At 38.3% G+C, this 25,790-nt stretch overlaps 1 protein-coding gene across 1 annotated transcript; it reads right to left on the bottom strand.

Moving 5' to 3' along the window:
* Positions 1 to 1,232: 1,232 nt before the first annotated feature.
* On the bottom strand, positions 1,233 to 25,433 carry GSPT1 (G1 to S phase transition 1). The gene is made up of 15 exons (XM_040574972.1): positions 24,929 to 25,433; positions 14,016 to 14,063; positions 13,573 to 13,614; positions 12,608 to 12,835; positions 11,554 to 11,587; positions 10,028 to 10,105; positions 8,648 to 8,828; positions 8,153 to 8,307; positions 6,750 to 6,890; positions 5,874 to 5,967; positions 5,473 to 5,553; positions 4,530 to 4,703; positions 4,007 to 4,096; positions 3,564 to 3,732; positions 1,233 to 2,954 (listed from the first exon to the last, which is right to left on the bottom strand). The coding sequence occupies exons 1-15, from the start codon at positions 25,218 to 25,220 to the stop codon at positions 2,902 to 2,904; spliced, it is 1,860 nt and encodes a 619-aa protein (XP_040430906.1). The 5' UTR covers positions 25,221 to 25,433; the 3' UTR covers positions 1,233 to 2,901.
* Positions 25,434 to 25,790: the final 357 nt, after the last annotated feature.

Here is a 25,790-nt window from a genome sequence, read left to right as displayed (position 1 = left end):
TTGCATACAAAGGCTGCTGTAAATGCAATTATACAGGGGAGAAACACCCCCAGATTGCTCCTTTCTGCAGAAACTCACTCACAGTTTTGCTGGTATAAGCTATATCCAGTCCAGGACCCAGGAATACTCTGCCAGTATCATATGCTAGCACAGCTATACCAGCCATGCTCCTATGCTTCCTATAGCTTCAATCCAACTTTTATTACTTACTTTTGTTCACTTATTTTTACGGTTGTGGTTGCACAGCTTCTTAATTTTTGTTAATTCTTTAAAGCAGCATACCACATTTCAACAAAAATAAGTATTCAAAATGGTCCTTTAAAAAAGTTTATTACCCTCAGTGAATCAGCAAGTAGTATTTATTTCAAACAAAGCCACACTTTTTTTCCCTTTCATCTAAATCTAGCTGTACTCAATAGTAGTAAAAATGGGACTATAAAATGTAGAATGGAGATGTAATGAAAAAGTTGAGATGTAATCTGAGTTTTATTCAAATATAATGGACTCTTAGCTCTTCTATCTAAAATGCAGCCAAATTGTGTAGACCTATGCTTTACATTTCATATCAAGTATGTTTAAATTTTAGAGAATGCAAATATTTTACACCCCCTCCCCCCAAAAAACAAACAAAAAACCCAACTCTTACAGCTTAGCAATATCTAATTGCATTGTAGTCTGCTAATGAACTAGAAATAATTTAAGTTCCCTTTACAAACAAGGTGATGCTAACTGGATTTATGGAAATGGCAATCAAATGCACTAACTGGGGTGAGTTATGGAAATGCCAAAACTTTCTATCTACTAGTATTTCAACCCACCAGATGATTTTTCAGTTTAATAATGAACACTCAGTACAGCCCCAATATAACAAAGCTTTAGAATTCATCATTAGGTTTGTTCTAAAGTGAAAAATTCCACTGGAGCATCATGTAGCCTTGAGATGCATTTCAATAAATGAACAGAATTTAATAGTTTAACAATTTGGGAATCTAAATATTAGCCAAATAGTCAGCAAATTTCAAATTCATAAGCTTACTTCAAGAAAGGATTATGATGAGATACATAGAAATCTTAAGTCAATCCAGAATGAGAACAACACAGTAACTTTCCTTCGCTTTTAATTTCTTCATTAATTTAAAAGCCAAGGAAATCTGGGGCTTGTTCACTTGGTAGGAAAAAAAAAAAAGGGTACTTTAAAACTCTGATTTACCAAAAAAATAAAAGCCCAGAGATTTGCAGACATAATAAAATTTATTTCAATTCCATGCAGTACGGTAGCTACAAGTGTAGTCATATGAAACTGAAGGACAATAACTTCTTCTGTCCATACAATGTAGCTGTAGGTGAAATGAATGGGAGTTCCACAGTTACAAAGAAACAAACAAAACCAAAAAAAAAAATCAACAAAAAAAATTGTTTCAGTTTTGAGTTCTGTGAATTCAGATACAGTCACTAGACTGTAAATTTTTGGGGGAGGAGATGGGCTCACCACAATTGTACAACTGAAAATATTTAGTTTAAGACATTCTGAAGAAGCTCTGGAGATACCTTTTAATACTTACTACTAATATTCTGGAAAATGAAAAAAAAAATCAGCCTTCATCCTAATCGTTAGAATCAGGATAGCAATTGTAGACAGTCCACTTTCAAAGTGCAGCTAAATAAGGTTTTATTATGCAGCTCCTTCAAGTTGTACTGAGAGTAAGCTTTATGTTGAACCAGTTTTTGAAGAAAAACTTCACTGGTCCTTATAAACTTACATTGCTTTTTGATATGCAAAAATTTACAGACTGTGCTTGATTCTGACCCTCCCATATTTCAGTATGTGCAAACTCTTAGGGATTTAAATAGTCTTTCTCCCTCTCAGTCCAGACTGATCTTTAAAACAGCCAGGATTATCCAACCCTGTAAATTAAAGACAGGGTGAACTGAGTAACTTATATAAACTGGCACTTTCTCATTGGCCCAGTTCTCCCACAAAATGTAGCTCTTATAAATACTAACAGGCACTATTGCCACAGATTCTTATGTTTGCAATTTCACTGATTTACTGGTTGTTAGCATTTTCTGCAGTTAAGAATTTAACAATGCTGAATTTTTATATAGACACAATATGTAGCTTTAGCCTTCAAAATTGACTTACTGTGTCTAGTAATGATGTTAAGTCAACCTAAGTTTGCTGAAGATATTAACAAATGTAAAGCTAATGAAGGTGCCACATTTGCACGAATGTTTTTCATTTTAAGAATGCCTTCAACAAAGAGAAGGGGGCAAAACTAATTCTTTTAATACAAACTTGGCTGAGTGCCTAATTGCCTCGTTTAAAACTGTGTGTGTGGGGAGGCTGAGGAGTTTAGAAAAATCCAGGTAACCAAATATCGAGGTTACTGGAAAGTTAAAAAGCTAATGCAACTGCGTTACATCTGGATAAAAACATTATTCAAAAGCAATTCAAATACCGAAAAAGATTTCAAATTGAATAGTTTATTAACATGGTAGTCATCTTTGTAACATGTGCACACACACTCGCACACTCTGAATGATCTGCCTGGAAAAAAAAGGTCTTCATATATATCTCGGGGGAAATTAAACATTAAAAATCCGTTAGATTTTCATAATTATAGGCAATTATGTCCACATCACTTACAAAGCTATTGCCGAATCTTTCCAAGGAAGCAGAATTTGGGAGAAAAAAAATTTGGGGGGGAAATTCAACAGTGGCATAGCAGAGCTCTCAATATGAGAAAGCTGACATAATGTGGACCTTTGCTGTGAAATTTGTCTTTGCAAAATATGGGGAGAAGTTTATCAATGGGCAGAAAATAAGAAGGCGGTGTGAAGTAGGCTTTTGCAGAGTCGATTTTCCTCACAGTATTGTGCGGGGGTCATTGAGAAAAATGCTTAGTCCTTCTCTGGAACCAGTTTCAGAACTTTTCCAATTGCAATGGTCTTACCTAAACCAAGGAGACAAACACTACAGTTACATATATTGTGAAAAAGCATAAATCTCTACGAACATGAAAGCTTTCCCCACACATACAGGCTCTCCAGAATACTAGAAATAACACAGAATAAATTACTGTATTGTAGGACGAAAGCACAGCAAAAACTTAAAGAAACTGTGATTTTCACAGGAAAGAATACAGTATGAATTGTGGAAAGTGTACTTCATGTTCATTTAAGGAGTGCAAAGCAGAATTATTCTGCCAGACCTGTTTACTGCTTTTAAAGGTAACAAACTCCCTTATCTTTTCTGCATTTAAAGAGATATTACATTATCTGTATCTTAGGTGGACATTCCAGGGTGCATTAGGAAAACAGTGCTGCTAATTTTTCAAGTTCAACCATTTGTTTTACAATGCACATTATTCCTCTAAAATAAAACACACTTCTTGTTACTAGCAAGAACTCTGCACAACAATTTACTTAGGTTTGCTTTCCATTGTTATGCAGATACAGTAATTTCAACTAGATGCCAGCATTTTAATACTTCATTGCCATGCATGATCTATTTGAAATGACTGTATTTTTGTAGCAGTTAGCTGTTGATCAAGCATTCTTACCCTCATCTCTTAAGGTAAAGCGACCCATCTGAGGGAAATCTTTGAATGTCTCAAGGCAGATAGTTCCTGCTGTCCTTAAACGGGCAATGCATACTTGATCTTGTTTCACAAAGCGTGGCCGTGTCTTACTTTTTTCTCCTGTTTTTTTGTCCACCAAGCAGATTAAGGCCTGTAAAAGAAGGGAAAAAAGATTGAAATGTTGTCTTAGAGAGCAACTTCTGAGACTTACTGCGTAAGAGAATCCATCATTATCTACTGCACTTCTCAGAAGGCTTATGCTAACAGTTACAGATGTTTTTGGTTGTGTTATGGTACTGACCAAAGATTCCAGGCGAGGCTTGAGCTTTGTTATATTAGTCACTCCAGAGGACTCTTCACCCCAACAAGTGCATTGTCTGTATTCACATCACAACACAACTTACTGATATTTTAAGGACACTTACTGTTATCTCAACTTCTTCAATACAGGTGTGGATGTGCAGCACAGCATTATAACCTGGACAGATAATGGATTTGTGCTCAATTATCACTATCTGTAAAACAATTAAAAATAAGTTCAATTTTCCTCATTTCATTATAAAAGAGCATAGAATAACTGAATATAGAACTATATTAAAATGCATAGTTCAGCAATACACAAACACAACATCTTTGTTAAAGAGATGACCAAGTTATTTCTAATATGAAAACATAAAACTGAAACATTGGCATACCAAGGTCTTGCTTTCAAAATTATAGGTGACCAAAACTTAATTGAGAAGTTCCATTCAAAACACATGTTTTCAAAAGTCAGATTGATGATGTCAGAATAGGAATATATGTTATTGTCAATTTAGAGATGTGATAGCAAATGAGAAACCTCAACTGAAACCTAGAACTACTGAAAATCAGATTTGGTAAAAGACAGGCAAAATATTTCAATGCAGTTTACCCACTTACACAGCAACCAAATGTTAATTATTCTACCTGGGCATCAAACGTGCGTCCAGAATGACACAGGTTGTTGGAATCACATAGAATAAATCCTGGAAGGATCTCTTCCTCTTCAATTCCCTTCAGTCTGATCTTTAGATTTTCACCTGGGGCTACTGAATCAGTTTCTACATCATCAGAAAGGATCCCAAGAACTTCCACGTTGTGCTTAAAGCAAAAATGCAGTTTTCAATTATTGAATATTTTAGCTGGGTAAAAATAATCACTGATATGACAGGATTTTAAAGAAACCCGAAGTCTAAATCCATTATATTTGGTTCTGCAAGCTTCAGAAAATGTAAAATATTTGAATGACTAACATTTTAAACAGCATATTTATTCAAATAGATTTTAATTCATATAATTCAATATGTTCAATGGAAAGCAAATTTCAAAGACATCCACTATGTCTCAAAGCAAAGTTAGTTTAAAATTTACAAAGAGATGAGAGAGACAGACATATTGTTGACTAATTCTGTAACAGTTTGGTTAAAGGCATTTAGTTCCTCAATTTCTCCTAAATAATACGTCAAGCAGTTTTATTAAGAGCTATCGTCTGTTTGTATCCTTTAAATTTTTTTCTTATTTCCCTTTGGCAAAAATTAAAAAAAAAGGACAAAAAAGTTTTGAACATTATTAACCCACAGCAAAAAAAAAGTCTTTGTATGCTTTCTGTACAAATGCAAAGTAATACACAGTTCAAACAAACTACGATGTGCTGCTCAGCAATTCAGTTTACTGAGGATATATAACTTGAGTTCTGAATTCTAAGGAAGTCAATGAGACACAAACACATACTTGCGTACATTGCTCATACGAGATGAGTGCTTACTTCTGCTCAGTTGAACAATAGGAAGTTTTCTGATTTAAAGTAATTAATACCTTTAAAAATCAGGCTGTTTTCAGAGCAGAATTTTTCTAAATGTCTAATCCATACCTTGTTTGGCATCATCACAAGCTGTTGTCCTTTGCAAATAGAACCTGATTCCAGCTTTCCAAGGACCACAGTGCCCATATCCTTCAATGGAAAGAAATTACGTAAAAATTACAAACTTTTTTCTAAAGAGTCTGTTTTATTATAGTACTTAATTGTAAGTATGATTATTTAACCCTATGAAGTTATATACCACTGCAATATTTAATGTTTTGGAAGCTATTTTCATGAAAGATTACAGATTTTGAGTCTCATATAACATCAAATGAATTACGTCCCTTCCCCACCACTATTCCACAGTTGGAAACATAGACATATCAAAGAAAAAGGATATGCTCTAAAAATATGATAAATAGTGCATTTACTGCTTTCTGAAAATAGTACATTTATATTTTAAGTTGTACCTTATATTTATCCACAATTGGCAGCCTGATTGGTCCATCAGCTGAACGGTTGAAGTTTGGCAAATTATCCAGGTAGGGAATAAATGGTAGTCCACTAAAAGCAGAAGGCATTTGTTTCAGTTACATGAGCACCCGTCTATTTAAAAATGGCTCAGAATGGATAAATGCAGTCTCACAAAGGGAAAGATTTTCATTCTGTCATCATTAAGTACCAAGACCTCTAAGACATCTATATCTATCATAACAGTCCATCATTAGCGTCCACATTACCCTAGCTAACATGTTAACACCTAGGAAGTACATATAGTTTTAAAGTTACAGACCCAGGCATATTTTACATACATTCATTATCCCCTTGAGAATCTTGCTGGATTCACTTAATTTGTTTTGGATATGCAAAAACATTAGCCAGTTCCAAATAAGATTTTTTTGTTAATACATTTTAGCTGCCATGAACAATATTGGAAAACATGAAACCCAGTGGGAGACATGACTTATCACTAACGATAATCCACTTTCAATCAAACTGTTCATATCAAACAATTACTCATCCTAGCAACAGGTCCAATGCAGCATCACTGGAAAATTCACGTGATGGCATCGCATTCAATTTCACCAAGCCAAAAATTAATAAATATTGCTAATATTTTCGAGTCTGCTAACTTTAATCTTCTGCAGTTAGCAAATGCTTTTATTTGGTTGATTACATGGCTCTGTGTTCTTGTTGCTGTGATCCCGTTTCCTTAAGCACTTTAACCAGGAATTCTTGAACGCAGCTACAATATGCCATTCTATACTTCTTCCTAGCTTCACTGTAGCATTTTGCTCTTATTGAAACATAACTAATACACAAGTCATTGAATTTAAGATACATACATATACCAAGGGCAGAATTCTGACTGTTCTTTAAGGTTTGCTCCAGTCAGTCCTGAGCAGGGCATGAAATGAATATCTTTTTTGGGATTGAAGCCAACTTTCTTCAAAAACGGCACCAGTTTCTCTTTACATTCCTCATATCTATTAAAACGACAAGCACATTAAGATAAACTGAAGTTATTCCAACATGACATAATATTATGCTTAAAAACAACAAAATCAGACTTGTTTAGTTTTCATGAGTTAAGTTATTCTGTAAGTAGCAAAACTAATAAAGTTTGGTGGCGTATTTTCATCTTCTCCCCAGCCTTCCAGCACAACTTGGTATTGCTTACTTCCCCCATTCCTCTGCTCCATAAAGCACCACCAGTTCCCTCCCACATACCCCAATTACTGGGCTGGGTAAGCAACAACACATGCTATATCTGCTTTTAAGCAAGAGATACAGGCCAAGGTAGCAAGACAGACCAAGCAGACAGCTACTGAGGTCATTCTGTGGGCTTTCACCCTAGCAATAGTTTTATCTCTTCCAATCTTCTATATCGTTTTGTAAAAACTTACTGCTGTTTATATCTATTACAGTTCTTGCCCTCAGTTTCTGCTGAATTTAATAATGTTAAAAACTGGGGAAGGTTGGGGCAGGACCAAGACAGCACAACTGGCCATGCCTTATCCTCTTAGCACACCAGGCTGATGCTGTAAGTTTGCATAATCCCTCATAGCTTTCCTCAAGAACTTTCATGATTCTTGACAGCACAGCAAGTTCTCTGACAACTCTTCTTATACTATAGAAGGAAAAAACTGTATCCCATCACTACACAAGTATCTCTAGGAAAGGACTAAATTACGCTTTTTAGCATCCAGCTTGAAGGGACAAGAAGGTGTAACAGAAGCCTTAAAAAGACCTAAGTTTTGACACTTAGGGAAAATTAAAGCTCCTTTGTAACATTTGAGCATTAAAGCAGAAAAGAAGAACTCAATCATTATTATTACAGTTATTTAAGGATTACATATAGTCTTTCTAGTTATTTTTACCTGGCCCGTAACACTGCAAGATTCCCTTCCTCCCTCCTTCTCAGACTGCAGTCATGAAACACTTAATATATTATTTGCTTATTCAGTTCAGCTTATCATAAAAGAAAAACTTCACCTTGTATGCATCTACCCTGTGTTATTTGAACAGGATAATGCTGTTCTCACCAAACCTAAGATAGGAGCTTTGCAGAAACGTGGCCAAGCAATCAAGAATCTGGCAAACTGAACTACTGAAAGCAGAGTCACTTCCTTTCAGATTCAGTATAAAGCTTCTAAGTTTCCAGCAAAAGTGGGATACAAAATTACTTTGGTTAGGAATTATTTCATTTCAGTATCTTTTGATGATTTTTTAAAAATAGTAAACTCACCTTTCATTACTCCAGTTTACAGTTGGATCATCCATTTTATTAATAAGAACTATTAAATGTTTTACACCTGCTGTTTTTGCTAACATGGCATGTTCTCTTGTTTGTCCACCTTTCTCAAATCCAGTTTCAAACTCTCCTTTTCTTGCAGAAATAACCTAATTAAAATACACATTTTAATAAAAGTTCTACAATTTTCTCAGCAGAAAAACAGACAATGGGTAATATCACCTTAATCAAAATAACTTTTGGTAGTCAAAATTTTTAAAAGCTTTTAAATACACTGGTACAACCTCAGTATTATCCATTAGTTTCTGCTGGGACATACATAAAAACCACATGAAAACTGTGGACAATTTTATGAAGCTGTTATTTCAAAAAAGACTCAACTTATGATTTTTACTTTTTAGCCACTGTGACAAATGAAACGAGTAAACCAACAAAAATCAAAAGCTTAATTCCACAATAAATCAAAAAAAAAATCTGATTTGTCCTTACCAGCACTGCAAGATCAGCTTGAGAAGCCCCACCAATCATATTTGGAACAAAGCTCTTATGCCCAGGAGCATCTAGAATAGTGAAGTGTTTCTTCTCAGTTTCAAAATAGGCACGACCCACTTCTACTGTTTTACCTTTGTCTCGTTCTTCTTGGTTTGTGTCTAAGGCCCATGAAAGGTACCTACAAAAAACGACCCAAATATTGTTTTATATTCATTTTACTAAAATTAAGTATGAAAATCTGGTTATCGTAACATCTTTTTTCTGCTCAACACTTTTAACCATATTAGCACTGCCAAACTAAAGCTTTTCCAACACCAATAGTCACTTTTATTGAATATTACTTGTGTATCTAGTAAGCCGTATTGCCCAGTGCTAGCTGTCCTTCACATAGACCTGTGCAATTCTGAACAACAGTTTTCAATTCCTAACTTCTCCAGGTATGATCTAACCTCAAATACTAAAGTACTGAGCTTTGCCTCAGTTTGAAAGACAGTTCTGTATCAAATGAAAAACGTTTCCTTTTTCTCAACATAATTAACTCAAAAATTAGCTCTGATTTGCATATTCTTATTTCCTCAAACATAAACAGAAGTTGGTGATGAAATAGACAGTATTCATCCTATATTCATACCCATCCTATATCCTTTATTCATCCTATCTTTGATCATATCAATGCTTGTTCCTTCCTAATTATATTTTATCCCACTGACAACCAAGTTAGACTTAAGGTTAGACAGATGAAATGAAATTAAAAGGTTCCAAAAGGGAAATCAGCTTTCCAGAAACTGAGGGCAAAAGAAGCAGGATGCTATATGGGCTGTATACAAACACACACACACAAATAAACAGAAGAAAAACACAAATGAGGCCCCAAAATCCATACATGAAAGTAGCATCTTCTTACCCAGAGGAAACTTAACAACTCTGGACCTTGTATCTTAGTTTTTATATGAATAAATGCTACTGCCAGAACTGTTCACTTGCTTTCATCTCGCGTCTGCCATACTGACTGATTTGATCTCTGTCTTTAGATATCTCTCTGCTGTTTACAGGTAAAAGACAGATAGAATAATCCCAAAGGCTGCCTGAGAAAAGCATCTGCCTTGTACTCCTTCACCAGACAAATAGGCACTTTCTAAAAATAAAAAAATAAAAAAAAGCAGCAAAACCTGTTGCAATGTGAATTGTCAATCGCACTGTTTCATACAGACCTGGTTAAAGAAGTACTGGAGGAAAACAAGTGATACCTCCCCCCCACAAACCAAATCCATTCCAGCAGTAATAAAGTTCCACAGGGACAGAGATTAAAAAACAGTTTCTTGTTTTCGTCACAGCGCAAAGAAAAAAGCATGCTATTATCTTCAGTAAATTTCATACCATGTTTCTCTGTTTTTTTCTTTAGCTTCTCTTTCGTATTTTTCAAGTGTTCTTTTATCAACCATTCCTGTCAAATACCTAAGAAGAAAAAAAGTAATTTTACATAAACAAAAATGTAGTTAAATAGTTACACAATTCCTACAGATTATTTTGAAAAACTGGAACAATCTGATGTGAACAGCAGTGGAATTTCTTCTCTATAAAAACCTGCACAATTATCAGTGAAAAGTATGACACTACTTCTTTAGCAGATAATTTTTTTTTAAGCCTCTTCGTAAAATGTTCTGCAGTGGCAAGTTTTGAAATGGAACTACGTCTGTTATGTACATGCCAGAGAAATCCAATCTTTCAAAATTAGAGTAAAAATTGAGATAACAGAATTTTAAAAATAAATATAAATGAAACATTTCTAAAACGTAAAGGAAAATATTTTGGTTTCACTCCTTACATAGGAGAAGTAACCTGATATTTTAAGAGAGATCTTTCAGTTACCAAAAGAGGTAGTGAGGAGCATACAGTTTTATAACATTACAACTTTCAGATTTTTCACTCAGATATTTTTACCTGATCTTCTAGTAACAGTAATCTGCCTAGTTTACAAGGAAAATTAACAACAGTAAATAAAGGTTTACTGACAATTTTGGTTACCCTCTTCCCCCCCTCCTTACAACAAAGGGATCTTCTGCAAAAATGAAAACAGAAAAATTTAGAGAACTTTAGGAACCTAACACATTGGTAGGAGTGTTAAGAACTGACATCTCCTTGTACACAGAGAACAGACATCAGATAACAAAACGCTAATTTCCTCTAGTATTAGCAACAAGGTTAAATGTAGCATGACAGTTCCGACATTCCAGTTTGGTCAAAAACAAAACAGGATGAAAATGCCAAGACAAAGACCTCCCACTTTTGCTGAGAATATTATTTTAAATCATAGGAATAGTTTGCATCAGCAGGATAGCATTTATTTCTTCATGTACTACATTCCATTTCTTGGTTTTGACAAACTGTAAGATTGAACTGCATTTATTTACTTTTCTCTCATAAGAGTATTGCAAACTCTAGGTACTGTTTCTAAAATAGACTTAAAAAGTTACCTTTTTATTTTCATATTTTAAAATCAAATTAAGCTTGACGATGTTAACACTAGGGAATAAGCATTTTCTTTCTTTCTAAATTCTCACAAAAAGGACAAAGTTTAACAAATGATATAAAGCACTTTCAACTGCATTTCAAAAGTGCAAAGAAAAACAGAGTTAAGTTCTAAGAAAGCAATTTTTTTTTTAATTTAATAATGCATGCTTTTGCAGTTGTTTCCATTAAGTGAAACTTTTAAGATTAAATCTGCTGGAATTTAAAAAAAATCCAAAGAGAATAAGCAACTACACTAAACACACGATATTTTATCATAAAAATATTAATCTATGATGATTAAATACAGGAAGAAAATACTTATTTTATATAATATATTTTAATCCACAAAACAGATCAGCAATCTCTTAATTTTTTTTTTTTAGTTGCCTTACATTATTTGTCCTCCAATGGTTGACTTGCCAGCATCTAAAAAAACAAAGGAAATAGTTAAGTTATTCACAATTTAAAATAAAATCCTAAGAAAAAGGAAAATAATTAAGATTAATGTCACCTTATTTGTTTTCAAAGATGCCTTTCCTAATTTTAATCTACTTTTTTGAAGTATCTCTCAGCTTCCCTTGTTTCCACAAGAGTTCACTGTCAATTCAATTACTGAATTTTGAAAATCATGCTTTTAATACATATCAACTTGGCATCATCTGTAATCAAAGAACACCCAGCAAGCTGTGATCCAGCAAAAGCATGGGTTAAACATGTTCAAAAGCTCTTTCCCTGTTTCCTTTCTCCCTTGTTACCAACTTCTATACGCTACTCTTCAATATTGGGATGTACCTCTGCCCACTGCCTCTTTATTTTGTGTGACTCAGTTCTGAACCTACCTGGCTAAGTTACAATGCTTTTAAAGTAATAAGAGTCTATACACGTGAAAAATCTAGAACTCATGATTCAATATCTCCTACGTACTTTTGACATCACTTAAGATTCTTCCGAAACTTGTTGAAACTACTCAGTTGGGATGCTCTGCTACAAATTCTTAGGTATTAGCCCTGTATTAAGTTGTTCTATTGTTTAAGGATCTATAATTTTTAATCTTATGAACATTATTTTTTGATTTAATAATTATTAATAATAAGAGCTTTCTGAAATTATTTAAAGCAGAAAAGAAGCATTGTTTTCTGATTCTGTCCTTTGGAACACTAACACAGACACATAACTTTGGCATTTAAAAGAGCACTTACTTGAGAAATCATGAACACAGACGCTGTTGTGTCCAAGAGAACCCAAGCAGTTCCTTGTCACTCTGTCCCTGAAAGATCTGCTTTAAATTATTTATTTTTTCCAAAATAGCTTCATTAAGATGAATGCTCCTACTACCCTCAAGACAGGATGAATACATGCATTGCTAGAAAAAGCAGGATTCATTTCTAATCCTTTCACCTAATACACAATGCAAAGATTGTTACGTCCCATTCACTTACAACTTACCTACGTGCCCAATGAATACTACATTTACGTGTTCTTTTTTAGGAGCACCTGGTGGCGCTACAACAGATTTCGGTTTTGGTATTTCCTCCTCTTCTTCCATCATTTCCTGAGCACTTTCTTCAGAAGGCCCTGAATCCACTGATGGACCACCTCCTTGTTCTGCTTCACTTGTTTCTTCTTTGTGGTCCCATGACTCTTCTGGGGACATTTCTGTCTCTCCATTTTCCACTAAAATTAACCAATTAGATATATTCAAATAGATCAAGAAATTAAAAGCAGTGACTACTGAGAAAAGCTTCCACCCCTCAAGATGCAATGAATAGATTTCAATTATTCAGTCTGTTAATGTATTTTTACATTTAAAAAAAAGGCAACTGCTGCTTGTTTCTGAAATGGTTATTTCTGGGAGCTTTCAAACTTTTTTGCATGCTGACATCAGAAAACTGATTCACAGAAATGAAGAGACTTCTGTTTTAATAAAGCAAAAAAACTTCATGGGGAAAACACATCTGAAGATCAACACAGTCTATCATGTTGGTCTGAATCTGCAGACAGCCATGTTTAGAAATAAAAAGGGAGAGAGAATGGTTTAAGTTCTCCCATAAGCCATACAAATACAAAGAGAATGATACAATTTCCACGTTCTCATTATTCATACTACTATTTTATATTAGTTGCCATTTCACATGTTAGTGAGACTATTTTGCAGTATAAAATGACTTTTGAATAAAGAGCTGATGCTTTTTTCACTGTTCAAAGTAATCTAACTGCATCTGTCAATGCATACTAGTGGTCAATTATCTCTTTGCTAATCCAAGTATAAAGACACAATGAAAAACAGTAAGGACCAAAATACAATGGCTCAATAAGGTATTCTTCAATTTTGTTTACAATGATTCAGCAAAAGCACAATACTAGTTATTTTGTAGCCCTATTATAGTGAAATTGAACAACTCTCATCTTACCAACGGATTCTGAAATTTCCATGTTAGCAGCAGCATTTGAACCTAGGGGAAAAAAAAAAAGGAATTACAAACTACATCTATTTACCAAGACAGCATCAAGAACACAGTAACAGAGTAAATTAATAAAAGGATAGATTAATAAAAGGATAGTTCAGGTGACTGGGCCCTTTCCTATGCTATTTAATATAGACATTCAGTTTTTTAAATTTTGCTTCATGCAAGCTTCATGGCCTTCAATAAACCAGTTGGTCCTTGTGTGCCTTGCTTGACTTGGTATAACACTGTAAATAACCACACTGCCCTACAACAGCAGTATGGTGACAAAGAATGAATATTAGAAAAGGATCGCACACATTTTTAAAAAGGAAATGCTTTGTAATAATTTTGTTAAAGTTTATTTAATGGAGCTACACTGCGTGTTGTCAGAACATGAGAACAATTACCTTCACAAGAGGCTGTCTGCTCCTCCGGAGAAGTCTCTACGGGTGCATCTGCAAAGAAAAAAGTTTAGTTTTTAAAATATACTGTTGTAACCAATTTCTACACTTAGACAGCAAAGACCATTCTTCCAACTTCATTGCCAAGCGTATTAACAACCAACCCCAGCAGTACTAAATATAGTTTCCAAGCACAAGTACTTCTAAACAACACTGCTTAAAAGATTTGAAAGTAAAACCAATTCTGAACAGTTCCATCCCCAGCTCCCCCCCCCCCCCAAAAAAAAAAAGATACACTTAAATCAAGTTCTAAAGGAAGCAATTTTTCTGTATATAGTATTGTACCACCCCATGCTTTGGGGGCACACTTGCTATTTTAAGTGTTAGTATCTAACTGTTGTTTAGAAACACGGAAAACCAGTTTCACTGAAACAATGTGTTTGCCACGTCACAGTTGTATGGCAAGGTTCTGCCAGATTCACCTTCTAGGTGCGCCTACGATGCTATTGTGACTGAAATTTCACATTCTTCACAGCTTGTTTCAATGTTTTTAAGTTAAGATCTTCTCTAGTTATTAGGGTCAAGAGATAATTCATTCATACACCTAGAGAGTTTGCCAGTCCTCTTAAACATCATAATATAGCCATGGTACTCAGAGAACGATCTTACCAGTTGTGTATATCAAAGCCACACATAGGTTATTTGGATAGATCAACCTTCTTAAGTACTCAACCATGCCACTAAACTATATGCTGAGGTGTAACTAATTACTAAACCTACTAAAAGTGGTATGTTCCAAGTAACAATTACACCACGTCAAGTTTTGGAACGTTGTTCCACATAATCAAGAGGCATTCTATAATTATCCCTAAAATCTTAACCTATTTATTTTTACCATGGTATAAATTACACTTCGAAGTTCTTTGAAATAAGTTCATCTCTTTTTTTTTTTTCCACCTAACATATTCATACCCTCTACGTAACTGTACTGCCAGCTCTCCTTCAGCCCCACTATAAAAACACAAACCTTAAAGCATTACTTGCCCTATATGCCTAATGGGACCTACAGATTGAAAAAAAATCCCTCAAAGGAACAAAAACATGCAGAGAAGGACCTGATTCTAAGCCTCTTTGCTTTAGCATTGTTTGTGTATTTGCTGCAGACTTCTATAAACTGGAGCAGTGCTGGAAAACCTGGAAGAGGTCCAGATGACAAAGCTTGCAGGCAGGGTGAATGTGGGTCAGAGCGTAATACCCAGTGACCAGCAGCAGCAGGAAGGGTACAGCAACACAGACAAAACTGTTCAGAGCAAGGTTCCCTACACTCCTGTGTCATATCATACATGATCCTCATGCCAGGGTCCCAATATCACAGGAACAAAGCTTTAAAAGAATGATTTCATAGAGTAAGGAAAAGCATACGGGTAGAATACCTTGAGAGTCCTTGCAAGAAATATTACTCTCATTTGAGAGCTGGAAGAGACCCAAATCATCCCACTTGAGCGTGGTAAGCAGGTGGCACAGAATCTAGGCATGAACCAAAGGCCTATTTTGCAATGCTTCAGAAGACTGTTGGCTATTTCACACATACTGTGGTTGGCCTGCAGAGCTTTCATTACAGCGCCATTTCAGCAAGCTCAGGATTTCACTCCTAAAGTCTTCCATAGTGAAAAACTTCTTACATGACAGTACTTATGCACTTGCCTCAAAACAAAAGGTCTACAAGTAGATGAAGAGTTGCTTTAACTCTTAAAATACAGCAATCAACCAACAACATTCATAAAATTTTAGTTCTGACTTTCTGGTATATAATCCAACAGGCATACAGACTAGAGAGCGAAACAAAACTTCTTTCACAAATAACAGATGAAATAACAAATTGTTAACCTAAAAAGTATAGAAACAGAGTTCATTCTGTCAAAGAGCAGCACTCCTGAAAGCATGCCCGTCTGTTAAATTTTATACGAATCTAGGCACACTAGAAAAAAAATCAATAATATAGTTTGTGTATGATGCCAAACAGTACTAATGCCACAAAGAATCAAGGGGCAAGAGACATTCAGCTATTTCCAGTCACTGATTAAATTCTGGTCACTTTGATACACAAAGTGGCAGACTCCTTTTGCAAGAGGACTTCTATATACGAAATACACTGAAATATGCACTGTTCCTTCAAAGCAGGAAAGGAATACAAACCACTCTCTTAAAGAGTGTATTGTAGAGAAACCAAGTAAAAGAGAAATACTCTTAATTTCAAAAAGAACAGGCATTAAGTGATAGAAAGAAATCCCTTTCAGGAATTGCTTACTTCTGTTCAACAACTTCAGGTTAAGGCAGGTTATTCTGGGCACTGATGCATTGCAAACAAATAGACAAGAGAAAAGTCTGGGCTTTGAAGAGTCAGATTTATCATTTGCTCTGCGTGGAAATGAGCAAATCCCCTGCAGCATGCCTGAAGACAACCACCCAAAAAGTATGCAGTTCTAATGCTGCTTAAACTGCTGGGTTGCCACGTTGTGCTTTTTTTCTGTTTCTTCTGTTGTCAGCCCTAGTGCATGTACAATTACAGAAGTTCCACAGACAGAGCTGGTCTGACCGAAAAGTGAACTAGCACAAAACTCTTTCAACCAAAAAACAAATCAGCTCTCCAAAGCAATGTATAAGCTGGTAGATAAGTGCTCCTGGTGCCATGACAGATGACAGAACAGCACTCTGAATAACTCAAGGAAAAACACTTCACCTTAAGCTCTGAAGCAGCCTAAGGAACGCGTGGATCACAAGAAGACGATTTTAAATCTAGTTCAGACAGGCTTACTACCTAGGACTCAGTACTGCATTATGACATGAGAAGAGTTCCAAACTCCACGCTGTCCCTGCAGCAAAACGTCTGGACAAACCCAGTGACCCAAAGTAACCTTGTTCATTTTCCCCATGAGGTAAAAGTCATTGTAACAAAATACCTTTAAAGGCAAGGCAAACGGAGAAAGGTTCTAAATCTTTCTTGTAATTTATCCTATTCTCTCCAATATACTCAAGTAGACATGCAAAGTTTTAAGTTTGGTGTTTTCTGGAAGTCAGCAAAGTAAGCTCAACATATCAAGTTGAGCTTGACAATTCTAGATGCTCATCTGCAAGCATCCTTCAGACAAGATTCTTGTCACATGAGTGGGATTCAAAATGCAGCTTGCATGAAATACAGTTTTAAAGTCAGAAAATGCCTTAAATGATATCAAATTGTAGTTAAGTAATGTTTCAAATTCTTGGCTTTACATATGGCTAACAACAATTAGATTTTATATAGCATCCTTCATACTCCATCTCTCCTCAAACTGTAAGTCAGGAACTGCTGTTGCATTTCTTACTCCCTGCATTACAGAAGGTAAGCAGTTTATCTTTAGTTCTCTTGAACATCAGAGCCCTAGGACATTTTTGTTTTAAATCAATGCTGAAGGTAAAAGTGGATACATATGTTATATTAATCTACTGCTAGACCATTAAACAAGGACTTGATGTAATCCATAATCTTGTCTGAAAAAAAGTAAAACTTTTTAAAACAATTCAGTGAGGGAGTATGCATGGTCCCAATGAGTCCAGAAGCGCACTGGACTCATTGGGACCATGCATACTAGCAGTTTCAATAGAAAACTGCTTTAGAATTAAATGATTTAGAATTAAATTTACATTAGAATGAAACAAGATTTTCAAGTATGGGACAGGGATAGCTGGTAGGCTGAGAACCAATATCAGAAGCGTTGTTCCAGTGACAGGGTAAGGCCTGCTGAGACCCCACCACTTCATCACAAAGCACTGCATGCTGGAAAAAAAAAAAAAAAACAGGAAAAAAAAGTAGCTAACTTCAAATGGCATGCAATCAGAAGTTCTGCCTCCCGCTAGCCAGAGTGCACAGCATTACTTGCTGATCTGGAAGGATGTGTGGCACAACAGGGACGTGGTTTAGTGATGGGACTTGATAGGTCAGGCTGATGGTTGGCCTCGATCTTGAAGGTCTTTTCCAACCTAGATGAATCTGCAGCTCAGGTACAGTCTTACAGCCAAACTCAAGTGCCAAGCAGATAGCTACCTCCACATAAGCACATCCTATTCAGTGGGAACTCCCCAGAAGCAGCTACCTGAAGCCACAGTGCAAATGCCTTCACAGAGTCAGTTATCATGGCTTGAAGAGAGGCTGTAATTTGTCTCTCTGCCTAACAGAACTCGGCTCCCAGGCTGCTCTGCTGCAGGAGAGATAAGAACCTTGGCAGTGCCAGTACCTGACAAGTGAGGTTGAAAATGGGGCTAGTGAAATGGTTTGTACAACAGAGCATAAAGGGAAAGGAAAAACAACATCAACAAAAAAAAGGGGACAAATTCAGTTTGAAAGAAGTCTCATCTGCAAAACGTAGATGGTCTGGACAGCGTGTTGTTGCTGCTCCAACACAGGCAAGAAGTTCCTTCAGAGGAATTCCTAGAAGGCTAGGGAGTGAAGAAATGTGTTACACCCACCAGTGATTTCCACCACCTTTTCTTACTTGTGGTTTCAATACCTGAGTTCAGTGCATATTTACTAAATAGTCATATTGTCTCAAAAATTTTAATGAATTACATAACACGTTTGTCCCTAACCTTCTCCCTTTTTTCTCTAAAAAGAAAGTATAAAGGAAGTAAAATCACACCAGAGTAGAAAATTAAAGGTCCAAGTCAAACCCACAGAGCAGAAGAATCAATAAAAGATTCTCAGTGGACAAAAACAAAAGAACATTCTAAGCACAAATAAATGCTAGAGCTACACAAAATATTTCATGCTCAATACTTTAAAATACACAGAAAAGGTTTTCAGGAGTTCAGTGAGCAGTAAAGGCAGTTGTTTTGAAAGCTAACTTATATCCAAAATTATTTTCTCCTCTTCTCTGCCCTGTTTCATAGCCTAAGACCCAGCTTCTCCAGGGGACAAGTATGTCCAGTTTTTACAATGAACCAACATAAGAGCAGTTTTAAGAGTTTTAACATGACTCCATAATATTCATTAAAAATATTAGCACTTGCTTTGTGTTCATATGATTTTACTACATTCTAACTTAGCAAAAGACCCACCTTTTTCCTTCCTCAGTAAGGGCACACCTTACGTTTATCTTATCTAAAGACAACATGCTTCTTCATAACTGAGTCTAAGAAAGCTTATGGGGATTTTCAGGGAATACAATGAGAAAAACCTTTTCCTTACAGCCAAGTATGTGTGCTTAATTGACAGTTTGATTTTTCAGGCAGATAGTCAAGAAATCAAGCTCTGTATTAAACCAGTTAAGGATTCCACTCTTTCATGAATATATCTCAAAAGCCTGTAGAAACAGAATAAAAAATAAAAAACAAACATATCCCATGGATTTTTAGCAAGTTAAACCCAGGGTTTTAACATTTACACAGAGTTCCTCATCATGTGTAACTTGCCCCAGGCTGTTCTAGAGAATGCATTTTCAATATTCCATCACCTGTCCTGAACAAACTCTTGTACTGAAATTTGATCAGCTTCACTTTCATATAAGCCTCTTCAAAGCAGCCAAATTTCACTGATCAAATGTTGACTGGTTTATTCCTTCATAATAAAACAAAACCATCTTTCTATTTTGACTTCAATCATCTGCATCTCTTGCTTGTGTGTCTGTCTCATCACAACACTGGAAAAAAAGCCCCAAATTCAGTAAGTGAAATTGTAAAACCAAATCCCAAATTATTTGTGTTGATTTTGATAGAGCAGCCAAGTCACACCGTCAGCAGCCTGCACAGACTCCAGGACAGTTCATCTAATACACAGCCTGCTCCTAGTGGTCTGCCTTTTATTGGAGTCAGGCAAAGGCCACAAGCCTGATGAATTATTCTAACAGGAACAACACAGCGCTGGCTACCTGCCTGGGGGCAGTTCAGACGTGGACAAACGCCATCAGTGCAACGCGCTGGCACCTTGACCGCACTGCATATATACACTATGTCTGGTAATCGAGCGAGCCCGTGCCAAGACACAGCCTTTCTCCATGCTGACCAGGGTACAGGAGGCGACACAGCTCATCCGTCTGGAGAGGCTGATACATAGACCACTGATCTACATAGTCGAGTGGTGATGCAAATCAAGGCTTGCTTTTGATAACAACAAGAATTTACACCATACATTGGCATTTACAATACAGCATTAATTTGCTTTCATGTAAGCAGTTCAAGTTTACAATTATGATCTATGAACAGTAGCATTATCAGCTCTGTATTTGTGAGTAAATCATCAGCACGTGGCTACTCAAATGCTGGTATGAGTAAACTACATAAACTTGCATTCCTTTATACGCTAGCTTCTTGTACAGAGACCTACTGGTTTTTGGCAAAGACTTTCTTAGAAGGTTCATATGCAAAGTGAAGTCTGGTGAAGAACAGTCTTAAAACCGAGAACGAGGCAAAGCAAGAGATGACCAGTCTGGGGGAAATGTGATGACACAGATAACTCACCATTCTACTCTGGAAATTATAGGCTTCAGAACTGAAACAGAAGATACTAAAGGTCCTTTCCTTGTTACTGGTTGTGGAAAAAAAATTGTGAAAGTTCCAGCTAGCTACAAGGTCAAGAAAAATGAGGGCTAGGGAAAACCAAAAGATAGATGCTATATCCACTTATTGAAAGCAATTGAAGAGTGAGGATGTCCAGCTGCTTGAACATAACTATTTCCAAAGTGCCTGCTGCAGGCCAGTGAGGATATTTAGGGAGTGAAACAATCCAAAGGGCATCGAATCTTAAACAAGATGTCTGCTTTGCTCAAGAGTGTAGGTTCAAATCGTCCAAACTAGTCATTGCTGAATGCACTCAGAAGTTTGCTTCAAGTGGCCAACATACATACTAAAAGAAGCAATGGCACTAATGCCACCAAAAGGCTAAACATTATCTTTTCTTACTCCAGCTGCCATGTGTCACGTACATTTTGTTCACGTTACTGTTCTATTACTGACACTTCTTTCTTACCACAAGCACTGCATACTTAAAAACACTGAACAATTCAGGTTGAAACGGACCCTAGGAAGTCACCTAGTTCACTCTCCTAGCTCAAACAAAATCAACAGAGAATAGTTAAAAATGACTTATAAAACAGAGAAAACCTAACATAAAATAAAGCTCATACGAGGGAGCTGTGATCAATTCTACCAAAAATCCTGTGAGCGTTCAAGAACTATGACAAAAATGTAACCACAAGAATGCAAGTTGATGCTGTGTTTTCAGAGATTTTTCACTTGGATAAGCTTTGTTTGGATCTCAGGTATGAGAAAACAGAAGCCTTATTAATCCTAGTAAGAAAAAAAAATATTGTAACTATTCCCTGGTGTCTTGATGTAGAAACAAAACAAACAAAAATGCAATTCTATCTTATATAGACTTACAAAAGTAATAAAGCATAATAAGAGTAAGTCATAGGTGCTACAGAACAGTGAAGCTGCAAGGTGCGGTTGTGATCAGGAACGTTTAGAGGCACTAAGACAATCTACTGTCATTTTATTGACTATCACACCTTAGCTTAATTTAGTTGAGTTTGCTAGTCCAGCAACTGCTATCTAAAATAAGCTTTCCTAGAAGCACAACTTGTCCATGATGTACTTGACATGACTCACTGGAACGTACTCTGGTACAGGGATGTCTGTTGCAGACAGAAAATCCAGAACCCTCTATTTCACATTTCTGATGGAACCCAAAGATTCCAAGCAAATGAGTTAGACTGACACAATTTGATAAACGCAGGTCCTCACAAGTACAACATTTGGAGCAGATTTTTTTGAGCTGTTCCTTAGGTTCAGAAATTTAAACAACGTGCTCTTCTTGCATGTAATCAAACGGTAATTTAATTCCAAACTAGTTCTGAAACATCTGCAAGCAAAAATTACATTAGGGGTAAACATTGGTCAGGTATTCTCCCTAACACATGATTTGCAATCAAACGAAAAGCACACACAGGACATAACTTTTAAAGTAAACTACTTGGAACACAAATCTCAGGAGTCTCACAGTTTTAGAAAGTTTGCATCTTGTTCTCCAAGTGGTTTTTGCGAACATTATTTCAGTGCTCTAAACATAATTGACAGGATTTTTAGAGAAACTACTAGAAGTATCAAGTTATTGCACCTAAGAAGAAACGCTATTACATACTACACCAGACAACTGAGATCAGAATTTTTCTACATCCATTGCTGCCACTGCACATCTATCTTGACCTCCAGCATCCTTTGAATCACTGAGGAATTATGGCCCAAACAAAATTTCAGCAAGAGAGAAAGTTTTAAGGAGAAAAGTGTTACTAAAACTTAAGTTTAGGCCGCTTAATTCCTTTAGCTGACAACTAGCTTTTTAGAGTCCTCATAAGAATCAAGATTTATTTAGGCTTTTCCTAATACGAACCAGTATTTCTACAGACCTCAAAACAGATGGTAAGTAGAAGTATTTTTTTCCTCACAAGGTAATAGAGGATGCGTGCCATGGAACACCTAACTGCCTACGGGAGTAAAAGCAAACTGGGTTGCTGAAAAGTCACCTATTCAGCACCATTGTCTGGTCACGTGCTGTTCTGACTTATTTCCAGAGCAAGCTCCACCCAGCTCTCCTAGCCAGGAAAGTAGTTGTCACCTTACATGAATATCTGCCAGGACAAGACTGTCAATTATTCTTTAAGCAAGTACCTCGGACCTGAAAAAGTACATAACAAAGACAGAATTCCAGTGAAGAAAAAATGGACAGGGGGACACCTGCAGATTTGTGTCTGCTTAACCCTAGGGACACCCAAATCAATTATAGAAACTTCAACTTCTAAACCTTAAAGAAGAATTCTAAACCTTAAAGAAGATACAGAGGCAAGCCAAATTCAAATCAGGTAGATCACAGCACTATAAAGGAAACATGCTCAGCAACTAAGATGGAAAGAAAAGCTATCCTGATCACTCCAGATGACCAACAAGCTTTCAGTAAAGTCATCTTCAACCTCTGGAAAGGCAGAAGCTTATCATGAACCTGGCAAGTAGCAAAAGAGTGAAGAAAAGGAAAGCCTGAAGAAATAAATACAAGTAGGTGAGGGAAAGTAATTTAAATCCTAAATTAGGAAGCCTTAGAAGAAATCTTACAGAAGTAGCCAGGAAGTAAAATCAGTTATTCTAACATTCAAAACTCCAAGAAAGTTTTCAGTCACAATACTGATTACAAAGTGAAAAACAAACTTTGATGCATGTTGTAATAATGGCTGAAAAACACACCAGAATTAATTTTAGAAATGATTTAAAGGTGTATCGTATGTTCAGTACAGCCTCAAGCTATCTGCTCTACCTTCACACCACTGAACCTTAGCAGACACACTTATTCTAAACAGGATCCAGTCGTTGGTCCATGGCTTCTTGGAAACATATTTTAATGCACTTATACATCGCCTACCTACATAGCACACAAGCTACATTTTCAGATTAAAAAACAGAGTGCTGAAGAGAACACAGAATCTAACATTTACTCTAACAAAAAAATGGGTTAATATTCTGTTATGCAAATTTTAAAGCATCATATATGAAAATTACAGATTTCAGTTGTTAACATCAGATGACTAGATCATAGGGAGTGCAAGACTAATTCATATGTTAAATCAGCATGCAATAAATAATAAGCCACAATTAACAGGAAATCATAACAAACATGATGTAACAAGTAGTAGCTTTAGTGAAATTAAATTACTGGAATCGATATCTAAAATATGAGCTTGTTTTACAATGTACCAATGGGGATAGAGAAAAAAATTTATTAAAAAAATAGTAATGCATTAACCTACCATACTTAACCAGGTCCCAAACTCCTTACATGTAATGTGACATTAAAACCCTGCCACAAAGCTAGCTATCATGTCTGACGTTTGGAAGGATGTGTAGTTTGGAGCTGGAAATTAGAAAGTAGCTCTCTTTTAATTTCCCATATGCAAAGTAAATGTAGTATTAACACCATTTGCATACACAAGGATCCTTTGAAATTAAAAGCAGGGCAAATTTCAGGTCCTTCCATTGACTGAGGCCAGCTGGACAAACCTCCCTTCCCTACTGATCTTTTATCAGCATAACATTAGAAAACAAGTTAACTACTCGATGTAATCTTCAGGAAGGCATTTAAGACAGATCTGAAGCAGGCAGAAGCTGCCATTTTCCCCACTAACACCGCGTGCATCACCCCCAAAACCTCCGGTAACTTCCCGAGCTGCTTCGGAAGCAGCTCCGTGCGCCTCCCCCTGCTCAGGGACGACCCCCCGGAGGGCAGGGAACAGCCGGATCCCGCGGCTCGGCCTCCCCGTGGGGTCCCCTCCCGCTGCGGGGCAGCGCCCCGAAAACCCCCAAACTCCAGCGATGCTGCGTGGCGCCCCTTCCCCAACCCCCCCCCCAGCGCCCCCAGGAACCCCCTCAGCTCCCCCCGGACCCTCCTCAGCTCCCCCCATTCCACCCCTTAGCGCCCCCGGTCCCCCTCAGCTCCCCCCTTTACTCCCCTCAGCACCTCCAGGGGCTCCCCTAGCTACCCCAGGACCCCGCCTCACTTCCCTAATTTCCCCCCCTTTCCTCTCTCAGCTCCCTCCCGACCCCCCCTCAGCACCTCCCCTTATCCCCCTCAGCGCCTCCCTCAGTTCCCCCCAGGACCCCCCTCAGCCCCCCCCCCTCCACTCCCCCTCAGCACCCCTCCTTATCCCTCTCAGCACCCCCACGACCCCCCCCCAGCACTCCCTCACTCCCCCCAGGACCCCCATCAGCCCTCTCCTCCCCCCCTCCGCCCAGCCCGGCCCCGCCCGGCCGCTCCGGCCCCCCCGCCCCCCTCACCCCCTTCCCCCGTCCCTTCCTCCCCTCTCCCACCCCGGCCCCCTCCCAACGCGGCGCCCGGCCCCGCTCACCGTGGGGCGGCGGCGGTAGGCCGGGCGGGGGCGAGGGCGGCGGCAGGCCGGGCGCCGGCCCCCCCCTGAGGAAGGCCGGCACGAACTCGGCGGCGTGGACGTTGGGCACGAAGGGCTTGGCGTTGACGTTCAGCTGCCGGCTGAAGGCCGCCCCCAACAGCTCCTGCTGGGCCTCGGCCTCCCCGCCCGCCGGGGCGGCCCCCGGGCCGGCTCCGCTGCCCGGCTCGATGTCCGCCTGCTCCCAGCAGTCTGGAGCCGAGTCGCTGCTGCTGCCGCTGCCGTTCGCCTCCATTTTGTGGCTGCCCCACAAGGCTCCGCGGCCCCCAAGCGTCTCCCAGCGGCCGGGGGGAAGGGGGAAGCCGGCGGCGGCACCGACTCAGCACTCGCTCCGCCGATTCCGCGTGTACTCCGCCGCCCCGACGCGCAGCGCGGTGTGGCCCGCCGGAGCTCCCGTACCCCTCCCCGCGGCCTCGCCTGCCGCCATTTTGGTAGTTTTTAACTCGCCCGGGACTCGCCCACCGCACGGCGAAGGCGAGGCGCGGGAACTACAATACCCATAATGACTTGCGCGAGCTGCTCCCGGAAGAGATGGGAGATGTAGTTGCCTGCGTTTTCTGCGCGCTAAGAAACTACACTTCCCGTCAGCCCCTGTGCCGCCCTTTCATTTCTACAGGCTCCACCTCCGCTTCCGGGGGGCAGACGGGACATGTAGTCGGCGCCGAGGCCTCAGACTGGCCGAGAACTACCCGTCCCAGCAGGCCCCGCGCCAGCGCTCCCTCAGAAGACGCTTGTGGGCCGCCCCGCGGGGCTCTGGGAAATGCAGTTCGCAAAGGAGCAGCGGCGGCAGGTGACGGCTCCGCGG

Source organism: Cygnus olor, chromosome 15 (assembly GCF_009769625.2).
Source record: "Cygnus olor isolate bCygOlo1 chromosome 15, bCygOlo1.pri.v2, whole genome shotgun sequence".
In the NCBI taxonomy this organism is placed as follows: Eukaryota; Metazoa; Chordata; class Aves; order Anseriformes; family Anatidae; genus Cygnus; species Cygnus olor.
Note: the sequence above shows the minus strand (reverse complement) of the source record. Positions and strands in the feature narration are given on the sequence as shown.